We start from the raw sequence: 12838 nt of genomic DNA, 5'->3' as shown, positions 1-12838 counted from the left end.
TTTTCACACACAGAATAGTATATTCTGGTTCTGTTCTATTTCTGAAAAAAATATCTGTTTACTTTTGAGTTGGTATAATATATCTGCACACATTTTTGTGTTATTTTTCTGTTTTTTTTGACAGTTTACTGGACAATAGTTTACTATTTTGGGGATTTCAGATTTGCTTGTGCTAAACCTCAAATAAAAACAGCAGAACAACGTTTATATAATTTTTTTTAGTTCAACCTTTCTCTCTCTGTCTGTATTGATTTCTGTCATATAATACCATATCATATAATACAATTTTGAATATTTGTAGCAAAATATTTTATTGCACTGTTATTGGATCGGAAAACTGTGGGTTTTTTATTATTTTATTATTTAACCACTTGAAGCAATATTGATACTGAATGAAATAATTCACAACTTGTAAGTATTTTAAATTACATTACATATTGTGACATTGATTTGTTCAAAATAAACCCCCGGTAAGATGAGTATTCACAAAACCAGTTTAACCAGATGGTCACAAGCAGAATATAGCCTATATTTATTAAATTTTCACACACAGAATAGTATTTTCTGAATCTTTTCTATGTCTGAAAAAAAATTAAATAAAACAAATATATCAGTTTACTTCACCATTTTTCTGATTTCAGATTGTCTTGTGCTAAACCTTAAATAAAAACAAAGCAACGACACAGAACAATTTGTTTTTGTTTTTAGTCCAACTCTGTCTGTATTTGTGTCTATCATACAATATCATATAATAAAATGTAGAATATTTGAAGCTACATTGCACTGTTTTTTTTGCACTTTTAGAAGCACTTTTTTTTTAACCATCACTTGAAGCAATATTGATACTGAATGAAATAATTCACAACTTGTAAGTGTTTACATTACATTTATGTCATCACATCATTTTTAGAAATTACACCCAACAACAGAAAAAGAGAATAGAGGATACATTCATTAATGAACATTAGCAGAGTACGAGATTGATTTTCAACTTTTGATTGAGTCAACTTATAGTGTCAAGTTTATTACACTTCAAAACACGAATTGATGCATAAACTTGACACTATAAGTTGACTCAAATTAACTCAGTCAAAGCAACAAGATGACTTGACTTAGTTAAGTTGAGTCAACTAATCTTTTTTTTACAGTGCATAAGACATTAAAATTAGATCTGCAGTCTTTATCACACCATTTGTATTGACCGTCCACCTCCTCCATGGCACCGCAGTGCTCAGACATCAGATGTTCTGGTTGTCTTCCTTCTTTCCAGTTGCTGTAGCTTCCCACATTAAGCCCGTTGATCCAAATCCAGAATCCGAAGAGTCGACTCTGTCTGAGTCCCACCCAAACTGGCCCGGAGATATTCCTTCTCTTTAGCTCTTGCTCCGTTTCTGCCTGATCCTTCTCAGAATGGATGGTCAGGAGTCCGGTCTTTGGTTGAGTGTCGCAGTAATCCAGAGCTTCCTCCCAGGACATATTACTGTCACTGACATGAATTAAGCTTTCTGAAGAAAAGTATACCAAAAAAAGAGTTACATACTTTCACTTTGAATTACAAAAAGCATGTGATGTTAGACCAGAACTTATTTTAATTTCAAAGCAAGTGTTGTGTTGTCTTACTATAGCATAGAGGATAGGAGGTACTACCAGTACTTCCATACCAACTCCCATTTAAATCCATGTAAGCTTCAGGATACTTAAGTTTAGATTCAGGGTTAGAGGACAGGTTCCAGTTTCTGTAAGCAGATTTTCCTCCATCTTCCCATTCCACACTGTCCTCCAGCAGGCCGATCCAGAAATTATTTGGTTCCCGTTCTCTTGCCTCCATCACTTGTTTATTTTCCGTCTCATTTCTGATACTGACTAAATCAGAGTGATGTTCTCTACAGTACAGCTGAGCCTCAAACCAGGTCCTGTTTTCACGGATCAAACTGTAGTTTCGCCCAACATCTGGAACTGCAAGAAAATTATATTGTTTTCATTAATTCTAAACTGTAATATGTCTGTAACCCTTATTTCTTGACTTGATTTCTTGATGACCTATGCGCGATTACTCAGTCTCTTCATCATAGGTAACATAAATGAAACACGGGTTACAATGCTGATAATTCACGTTTCTTCTTTAATCAGAAGCATCGGCAAAACCGCATCAACAGCCGCCGAACTCGCATACAACTCACTTCTCTTCTCTTTTCCCCCAGCACGCTTTAAGGGGCAGGAGCACAAAATAACCTCTACACAAATGAAATATATATAAAACTTCATAAAAGACAAATAAAAATGTTTGAGAAACATTTTCTTAAAGGGTTAGTTCACCCAGAAATATAAACTCCCTCATGTTGTTTAACCCCGTCAGACTTTCGTTCATCAGAAATGAAGATATTAGGGATTAAATCTGAGAGTGTCTCACTCCTCCATAGGCTTCTGTTGTAAATGAAACTTGCCGGCCCAGAAAGTAAGTACAAACAGTGTTAAAATAGTCCAAGTGACTACAGCGGCTCAACCTTAAGTTTATCAAGCGACGAGAATACTTTTTATGCGCAAAATTTTATTTAATCAAAAATATCTTAATTTGTGTCCTGATGATGAAGGAAAGTCTTACGGGGTTGAACATGAGGGAGAGAAATTACTGACAGAGTTTACATTTCTGGGTGAACTAACCCTTTAAATACATTATTATTGTTTATGTTTCTTTTTCCCCAAATCAAATAATCAATTAACAAATAGTGAAATAAAATAAAATAATGAACTAGCAAAATTTAAGGTTGCATTTATAAGGTAATATTTTATTACCTTGTTCATAACACATAAAGGATTTATTCCCGCTGCATTTGATAGATTCCCATCCTCCATCAGCCTTCATAGCAGCACAGCATAATGCCCCACATGATGCTGGAAGACTCTTGTTAAATGTGACATTATCACCGTTCGACCATTTCTTACTGATGCTCTCTCCTCTACGAGTACCAATCCAGCCACTAGGCAAGTTTTTACTTCTCATCAGGTTAGATAGTTCCGAATTGTCCTGTTGGTTATAAACTGTGACGAGGCCAATGTAGCTTGTGTTGCAATATTCCTCAGCAGCTGCTCTAGTAGTTTTGTTCGGTCCAATGTGGAATCCTCTTAGTCGATGCTCAGAAGCTGAAGAAGGAAATGCTGAGGAGAAATATTCAATTTATAAAATTTACTGGAAAAACTGGGAGAAGTGCATACAGCATGTTATGTACATAATGAAATAATGGATAAGTTTACATATGAAAACTTGATAAAGCTTTAGATATGCAGTAAAAAATAAATCCTTAAAAGCCTTACATTTTTAAGTATAATCAAATTGGCTGTATAAGTCATTTCAACTTAAATTATAAAAAACTGACTTATAAAATCAAGTTGGATCGCTTATAACTTAAAAAGTTAGTTAAAGTAAAAGTAAAAGTACTTTAAAGTTAAAGTAAAATTTTTAGTTAAAGTAATGTAAAAACATAAGTTGTCATGACTTATTGGTCATATTCATTTTTAAAGTGTCGTCATACTGTGGAAATGCTATTTATCATTTATAAAATATTACAATACTGCCTTTTGATGACCAGTGCGATACAGAAGATAATAACAAAAATATGCAATGAAAAATTTATAATATTAATTGTGCTTGCTATTGTTTTATTTATAGCATTTATTTGCAGAATAACATTGCTGTGGCATTTATTCACATAAAAACATTCAACTCATTATCAGTTGATATAATCATTTTGAAATCACCGTGATAAATCATTTTAGATATGCAGTAAAAAATAAACCCACCAATATCAACTCAAAAAGTTTACTGTACTATGCACAATTTAAGTCTCTATCTTAATTACAGAGAAAGTAATTAATATAAAAAAATACTTTTAAATTTTCACATGCTAAACATGCATAAAAAGCCTAAATTCAATCTGTTCATAATATAAAGCGATCAAGTCTCTTAAAAAAAAATTGGACTTAACCGCTCAACTCATATTAGTTTTACAATTTCTTTATGAACTTTCTGAAGCATCAAAGTGGTAGTTTGTCGATAGAGGGACAGAAATCACTCAGAATTCATTAAAAGATCTTCATTTGTGTTCCGAAGATGAACGAAAGTCTTATGGTTTTGGAACGATATGAGGATGAGTAAATGATGACATGATTTTAATTTTTGGGTGAATTAACGCTTTAAGGGGGGCATCTTCCCTTATCTTACCCTACACATGCGTTATGTGAAATATTAACTTTAATATATGGACATTATAGACATGCACCTGTCCAGGACCTTGGTGATAAAATCATGTAACTTGCTAAGTGATCTCTATCTTAATTACACAGAGAATATCATTAACATGAAAAAACACTGTTACAATTTCACATGCTGATTTTTTCTTTTGCAAATTTGCTCAGCAACATATGATATAATCATGGTTTAATACTCACCACATAATATGAGCAGGGCGGACAGAAATACCAGAGCAATGTTTGACATATTGTAAACCAGAATCTGATATTTTATCAAACGGCCTGAATCTCGTTCTTGTGATCTGATGAAAGAAAAATTAGAATTTGAGAAATCAAAATTGCCTCAATAATAATAATTACTTGTGTTCTTTTTTTAAACACCTTCAAATATGTAGAGTATGTCCTTTATTCGTGTGCTGACTTGAGAAAACAACATTATCTAAAGGTTAAAAATATTCAGCTTTTACATAAACTGCATTCTTGACTGAAGATAAACATAGTAAAGTCTGTTCAGTCTTACCTGATGAGAAGGTGATTACAGTTGATCATGTGCTGAAGAAAACCCGATACTTTTATAGAGAACTTCATAGGGGCTGGGGCAGTAGTTAATCAGTAACTTCACGGGTGTCATATTAGTAATATTCAGTCATGTATATGCATGTTTAGGGACATCACTATTAATCACTGATCAGTTTATTCATTTGATTATGCTCAGTGTTTAGAGACAATAAAATGGTGGTTAGAATAGGAGCAAAATGGTTCAGTATAGTGGTGCAAAAAGTGGTTTTCGTCATATCAATTACTTAGGATGGTCCTAATGTGATGTGGTGTGAATGTTACATTCTCAGAACTGCTATATAAAATATAAAAATAAAAATTAAAAACTAAAAGACAATGATGCATGCAGTAAATAAACCCTTGACGTCATCTGTGCATGTTAATATACTGTACATATGATCAGTGCAGCCACTGCTTCTTTTATTTAACAATAAATTCAAATCTGTTGTTTGAATTGATAAAAAAAAGCGTTCCCTCCTCCTGTTCCACAGAGCCTGCTTTCATTCATTCAGTATTTGTATAAACAAATTGCCTTAGTCAAATATCATCTAAAATGTGTCCATATTCAAATACACTGGGCTCTGCAATGCCCTGTTCTGATGTGCCTCAACTAACTCATTTTTATTCCAGTTTCACGTTCTTTCTAAACACTAAACTGACCGTTTATTCTCTGAATTCACAGCTAACAGGGAACCTTCTGGCAAGGTTCTCACAGTCAAAAACAATAACTTTAAAATGTAGAATTAAATTCTAATTTCAGTTAAATTTTCATGTTGAGTTTACTTAAATATACAGGTACACTTGAAATGAACACTAAGTTAAGTGAACTTTATTGTTTAAGTACACACTCTAAAAAATTATGGGTTGTTAACCCAATTTTGGGTCAAATATGGACAAACCCAGCCATTGGGTTAAATTTTTTTATTGCATTTTTGATCCAACATTTGGGTTTGTCCATATTTGACCCAAAATTGGGTTAAAACAACCCAGCATGTTTTAGAGTGCATTAAATAATCGTCAAGTTTGGTGAACTAAACAATTTAAGTCAAGTCTACATAAGCACCAAGTTAAGTAGGCTAAACTTAAATATGCACGTTTTGGGAGCCCCCATTACACAATTAAATTGAGGGAACGAGTTTACTCAAATCAATTGAGTTCAATCAACTTATTAGGGTTTTCAGTGTATGATCAAACGTTCTTCCAGTAACGGTAATAGAACGTCCATTCAAAGTGATCGGGTCTTTAATAATGTGCTCGAAACGTTAGCATAGAAACATTATTTATACAAGTGAAACTGGAAAAATTGGAATATCGTGCTAAAGTTCATTTATTTCAGTAATTAAACTTAAAAGGTGAAACTAATATATTATATAGACTCATTACATGCAAAGTGAGATATTTCAAGCCTTTATTTGTTATCATTTTTATGATTATGGCTTACAGCTTATGGAAACCCCAAATTCAAAATTAGAATATTGTGAAAAGGTTTTTTAGGATTTTGGGCCCAAAGGGAGGCGTGTTGAGATAGTCAGTAGGCGTATTTCCATTGCAGATTTGCGCAAAACTTATGCGATTTTTTTCTTCTTCTAAATGTCGACAAAAAACGATTGCGAAATCACGGCGTTTCCATTAACTGATGTTATGCGACTAAAACTTAATTTTCTCCTCTCGCGATAAGTCATTCAAAAAATCATGGCAACGGACGTTGGTTTATGCATAGATATACATAATAAAGGCTAGATGTCTTACGGCGGAGTCTCTAACGGCATCACCGGCGGCCATCTTGTCACAGGCAAGCTTTCTGGCGGGCTCTGTGGTTCCTGATGTAAGGCGAGTGATCTGCACGAACACAAATACTCTTATCTCGCTGAAAACAGATTTACAAACGGTTTGGTTTCGTATTAACGTGGCTATAATTCTGGATGCTTGAACATGTTGAAATATATAATATTATAATTATTCATAAGTGTGCAGTGTCATAACTACATCTCTGACATTTATAACAAACCAACCCGTTTAAAAATCGGTAGAAAATTGAGCAAGTTATGGTTATTTAAAAAGTACATGCACCATTAAAACACAATGTTACGAGTGAGCGAGCTGACTGTGACAAGATGGCCGCCAGGTGCGGACGTCGACCTCCATTGGCCAGCAGCGCAGACGAGACATCTAGACTTTATTATGTATATCTATAGGCTATATCCCAACCACTGCACTGGCCATTATTATTAATGGATGGAGATGTGTGTGTGTGGTGTGTGTGGTGTGTGTGTGTGTGTGTGTGTGTGTGTGTGTGTGTGTGTGTGTGTGTGTGTGTGTGTGTGTGTGTGTGTGTGTGTGTGTGTGTGTGTGTGTGTGTGTGTGTGTGTGTGTGTGTGTGTGTGTGTGTGTGTGTGTGTGTGTGTGTGTGTGTGTGTGTGTGTGTGTGTGTGAGATCCAATCATTAATGGCAAGGAAAGACCCTTAAACTTGTGAGTGTTTCTGGGTGTTTCTCCCTCATTTCTGCTTCGAGGTCCTGATTTTGGCATTTCTTTGAGGTTTATAATCCAGTATTCCTGTAATTATTTTGTCTTTTATGCATTTAATAAAGAACTCTGTCTCGTATTCTGTCCAAACACACCGCGTCATCTAAGTCACGTGACTGTAAATGCGGTAAAAAACTGTTTCCATTGCAGTTTTGCTAAATATTTATTTTTGGAATTGCCTGAAAAACCTCCTCATGCGAGCGTAAACTTTTTTTGCGATAAATGGGAGTTTTTGCGAAATTGCCGTACGTGTTTCCATTGAGCGTATTTACAGGGTAATGGTAACTAGTGTCCTGCAGCTTCTGTGCTGTGATTTAGAGATAAAGCGAAGCCTATGAAAGGGTCTGGATCAGAGTTCATGTTGTGATGGATCACAGACGCTGGCCGAGTTTGTTCTCTACATGACTGATGCTTCTGTATTTGCTCACACGGGAGACTTGGGCTGGTTGTAAACTGTGTTGCTCGTGTTATTTAATCACAGTGATCAAAGTGCATCTTTCCTACAGCCTCAGCGCTATATAGGATTGTCAATAAGTGCAGCGCTGAGTCTGCATTATGTGATGTAGGGTTTCTGTCACACAGACCAGCATCACATATGCCCAACTTCACTCCCTACAGCGGTTTTTCTAACTTTATAAAGCATCGAAAAGTGTGACGCTGATGTATAATGTCCCTTTTTGTGCTGTAAATATGATTTAAATGCAATATGTTGCATTTGTGATGTGTGTGTACCATGAATTTCTGTACATTTAGAGTCTGAAATCTACACAATATCATGTTGACATCGCTTAAAATATAACATTTTATACATCTTTACAAATACCTGAATATGCACAATCACTTAACATGATATACTCTCATTTATCAGAAGAGGAACTTTGTCTCAGAAAAACCTTTTTAATAGCAAATTTATCATCAAAGCTCAACAAGTACAATTTTACAGTGTATTGTTATAGTGTTTGAAAATCTATAGGCCTATGTCTAAAATATGTAAATGTGTTAACCAACAATCTCGTTTAATATAAATACTATCATTTTGTAAGTCTCTGAACTTGTTTATAAATGGGTTTATGTTTTAGATCAACATGTATATTTCAATGTCTATCCGTCCATAGGAATAAAATGTGTTAAAATCAAATTTTTGATTTACAAGCCTACAAATAAGTTTCTTCAACCATTTTCTGAATGTATTTTATAACCTCTCCAAACCCTTAAAAATCATATCCTAAAAATACATATGATTTACATCATCATAAATAGCCACTGTATTAAATTACAACACAGTTCTCTATTGTTAGATTTGCAAGTACAAATGCTATCAACACAATAAAAGGACTCAATGATATAATATGCATTAATGAACAACTTTTAATAATCATTTTTAGTATGAGACTTAAAGGTTTACAAAAGTAAAATTATTAAAATAAATGAGATAAACATAAAAATCAAACAGGCAACTGGATCACTAAGGATATAGCATTAGCTTTATGAGCTTTATATAAGAAATGAAGATAGAGCTGTTTATTGTTAAACACATTAACTATTTTTCCTCTTGTTTGGGAGGCAGATAAATTAATATGATGAACCAAGGGGTTTATATTACTTCACCTCACATAAAACTCTATATATTTTTCAACAAGATGACTTGACTTAGTTGAGTCAACTAATCTTTTTTTACAGTGCATAAGACGTGAAAATTAGATCTGCAGTCTTTATCACACCATTTGTATTGACCATTCTCCATGGCACCGCAGTAGTGGGAAATCTGTCCTGGTGGACTTCCTCCTTTCCAGTTGCTGTAGCTTCCCACATTAAGCCCGTTGGTCCAAATCCAGAATCCGAAGAGTCGACTCTGTCTGAGTCCAACCCAAACTGGCCCGGAGATATTCCTTCTATTTAGCTCTTGCTCCGTTTCTATCTGATCCTTATGAGAATGGATGGTCAGGAGTCCAGTTGTATTTGGTTGAGTGTCGCAGTAATCCAGAGCTTCCTCCCAGGACATATTACTCTTACTGACATGAATGAAGCTTTCTGGAGGAAAAAGAATATATAAAATTAACTAATTAAAATATGTTGCATGCTTTGATTTGTTAGAGCATATGGTTCATTTTAAAGCATGAAATATTTTGTTAACTTACTATAGCAAAGAGGAGAATATACACCCAGGTTACTTTTGGACCAAAATCCAGGTTTTGAGAGAAATGTAAAGCATCCTTTAGATGAACTATTCTGTGTGTAAGCAGAATGTCCACCATCAAGCCAATCAAGGCTGTAATTGTATTGGAGGCCGATCCAGAAAGAGTTGCTCCCATTTACTGCTTCTTTCACCCGTTTATTTTCCGTCTCATCTCTGATACTGACCAAATCAGTGTGTTTCTCTCTACAGTAGATCTGAGCCTCAAACCAGCTTCTGTTTTCACGGATCAAACTGTAGTTGTATGATTGTTGCCCATCTGTATGAATACAGACAATAATTTTACTCACATGGCATTTAGATATTTATGGGATATAAACAGCTCAGGGATCATTACCTTGATCATAACACATGAAGTACATTTTTGTTGAACTACAATTGACACACCCCCATCTTCCACCAGTGTTTATGGCACCACAGCATTTTTCCTCAGTAAAAGAGCCGCTGTATTTGGTGAATGTGGCGGGATCACCATTTGACCATTTACAGCTGTTGGCACCAATCCAACCACTCACACTCACACTCTTTTTGAGAATATTAACTAACTCATTATTCTCTTCTTCATCATAGATTGTGACGAGGTCAGTGTAGTCACTTCTGCAAACATTTTGTGCTTCATTCATAAGCATTGGTGTATCGATCAAGAAGAATTTTCTCAGTCGGCCTGTAGAAGTTGAAAGGGGAACACCTGAGAAGAGATATTCAGTTTTTAGTTAATTACTATTTTACATCTAGACTGGAAGAGCATTCATATCTTTCAAAAACATTTACTTATGAAACTTTGAAAAATCTAATTTAATAAATGGAGAATGTAGACTAATGTTCACCTTGTAAAATGTAAAAGATCTATAATTTCTTTTTCTTTTTTAAATAAATAAAATGTTTAAATGGGCTACATTTTCAATAAGCATAATATATATTTTGTGAGGAGCTTTTTTTTCCAAAGCTACTCAAATTATAATAAAGACCGGATTAAATACTCACCCCAGAGCAGAAGCAGGACAGATAGAAGTACCATGGTAATGCTAAGTGAATTATAAACCAGATCTTATATTTTATTGAATGGTCTCAATCTTATTCATGCGGTGTGATGATAAAATGTTTGTTGTTCGATTCAAGGATGAGTTTGACTGATCAGTGGATTGGAGGAAATAGAAAACAGAAAAATATGAGAGAATGCAAGAAATCAAAAATGTCTCAGTAATTACTTATTAATTATTATTCTCTCGTATTAATACAAAGACTAAAGACTTCTTGTATGACACCCCCAAACAGTAATATCAATTAATACACGTCTAAATGTGTGTCGCATCAACAAACAAACAATGACAGGCAATACAATCAGATACTTTGGTTATCCAGAAGGCCTATAAACAGTTAGTATATCATTTACAGGGTAAGTAATAAAAACTGATCATATTACAGAGAGAGAAAAGATCCTTCTTACCTGTTGAGTAGTTTGTTTGTTTGTGCCGTGCTGAAGGAAATGCCAGAATTATTCAAATCATGTCATAATTTTAGGACGGGCAGAGACGGACAGGCAAATTGAGTCGGATAACACTGGGCTATTGATGAAATGCTGTATCATTGCATATATGCAAACGGTGTAACACAAAAGTGTCTCATGTTTACGTGTCAAATCACAAAAGGACAGTTTTTACTGTAGCTAACGTTTCCTGTTTTACTCGTAAATTAGGTCTACGCATATTTTCATTAAAAAAGTTTAATTGAAAAGGTAGAGTTACTGTTATATACTGTAAAATATGCACTCCAAACAATGATTGTATGAAGAGTTCACGGACATTGAAGGAAGAAAGGCAGAGAGAAAATAGTCAGCTTTTGACTTTTAAATGCTTTTGAGAAGAAACTACAGTTTTCGTCTAGACTGTGAAGTCCTGCACATGTTAGTATAATTCTCCTGATACTTTATATCTCAGAGCCTGCTTTCATTCTCGTTTGGAAATATTTGCATAAACTGTAGTTAAATATTAATAACATCTGTAATGTGTCCTTATTCAAATATGTAGTTCTGCAATATTCCATTCTGATGTGTCACGCTCACGGAAGCACTATTTATTTTACACATTTTTAACATTTAAAAAACGAATAAAAAGGGGAAATGGCACCCTGGTTTGTGAAAAATAAAATCATGTTTTTGTTGCTTATACTGTATATATATATATATAATTTGTACAGTATCAGAATGAGTTATCAGTCAATGAGTTTAACCAGAGCATTTAACAGCAGCATTCAAGTAAGAAATGTATTCGTATTAAAGCTACTAAAGTTATTCAGTCAAGAGCAGCGAGTGATTTTTGTTTTTCTTTTTGTTGTTTGATTCATATTAACAGCATATTTAATTACGCTGCTTTCACTTTTAATACACAGATATAATATACACATGCAATTTATTTACTTGCTGTTTACATTCATATTACTATGAAAGTGTAGCAAAACTCGAAACCATGATGTGAATTTGAGAACTTATACAATAAATATTCGTACTTGTATACGCTAAACTTTACACTCACTGCTCTAATGTGAAAACCTGTGAAATAAAAATCTGATGTTGAATGTTGAGATTTGCACTGGCAGACAATAGTCACAACCCTGTATTCTGAGTTTGAAGCTGCAGACAAGTAGCCATTCACAAAAATACGATGACAGACACCCCTAGTTACATTTATTCTTTCATACACGTTTGCAGTACAACCTCAGGCACTTGCAACTTCTCAAATCTGCAATTACAAATGTCACTCCTTGACTTTTCCAACAATTTCTGTGCTATATTAGATGTGCAACTAACTTTTGCATTTGCAACTCAGTGGTGGCGAGAGAGAAATGCGGGGGAGGGGGAGGGCGCAAAGGAGTCGTTTTATTGGTTGGCGCCTATAGCCAATGAAACAGGACTTCTTTTGTACACAATGATGTCACGACACACCAATAGAGATGATAATCAAAACCAAACAGCTGTTTTAGTTTTTGGCAGAGTATACATACAGACGTTTGGTCTGGGAACGCCCCGTCACGTGATGTGAATTTAGCCCGTGGGGGAGAACATTGCCTTATCCTTCCTAATAAACACACAGAACCGGAAAGGAGGCCAATCGCTACGTAAAGACGCGAGGCGTGAACCTATGGAGTAGTCGAGGTCTACACTCAATACAGACTGCAGTCTGTGAGTTAGAGATAACTGTCAGCACACACTCTAAAAAATGCTGGGTTGTTTCAACCCAATTTTGGGTCAAATATGGACAAACCCAGCCGTTGGGTTACATTTTTAAATTACATTTTTAACCCAACGTTTGGGTTT

The 12838-nt window shown here is 34.7% G+C and overlaps 2 protein-coding genes across 2 annotated transcripts; both read right to left on the bottom strand.

Moving 5' to 3' along the window:
• Positions 1–932: 932 nt before the first annotated feature.
• LOC307004093 (macrophage mannose receptor 1-like) lies at positions 933–4679 on the bottom strand. Its single transcript, XM_079623041.1, has 5 exons — positions 4630–4679; positions 4447–4550; positions 2794–3156; positions 1621–1956; positions 933–1505 (listed from the first exon to the last, which is right to left on the bottom strand). Exons 2-5 carry the CDS (start codon positions 4493–4495, stop codon positions 1117–1119), a joined length of 1137 nt encoding a protein of 378 aa, XP_079479167.1. The 5' UTR covers positions 4496–4550; positions 4630–4679; the 3' UTR covers positions 933–1116.
• A 3534-nt stretch (positions 4680–8213) lies between these two features.
• On the bottom strand, positions 8214–10996 carry LOC307004220 (macrophage mannose receptor 1-like). Its single transcript, XM_079623324.1, has 5 exons — positions 10973–10996; positions 10510–10655; positions 9863–10213; positions 9470–9784; positions 8214–9362 (listed from the first exon to the last, which is right to left on the bottom strand). Exons 2-5 carry the CDS (start codon positions 10541–10543, stop codon positions 8995–8997), a joined length of 1068 nt encoding a protein of 355 aa, XP_079479450.1. The 5' UTR covers positions 10544–10655; positions 10973–10996; the 3' UTR covers positions 8214–8994.
• Between the last annotated feature and the right edge of the window lie 1842 nt (positions 10997–12838).

The sequence above is a fragment of the Phoxinus phoxinus genome (genome assembly GCF_949152265.1).
Source record: "Phoxinus phoxinus genome assembly, chromosome: 9".
Taxonomy (NCBI): Eukaryota; Metazoa; Chordata; class Actinopteri; order Cypriniformes; family Leuciscidae; genus Phoxinus; species Phoxinus phoxinus.
This window is presented reverse-complemented; position numbering and strand designations above follow the sequence as displayed.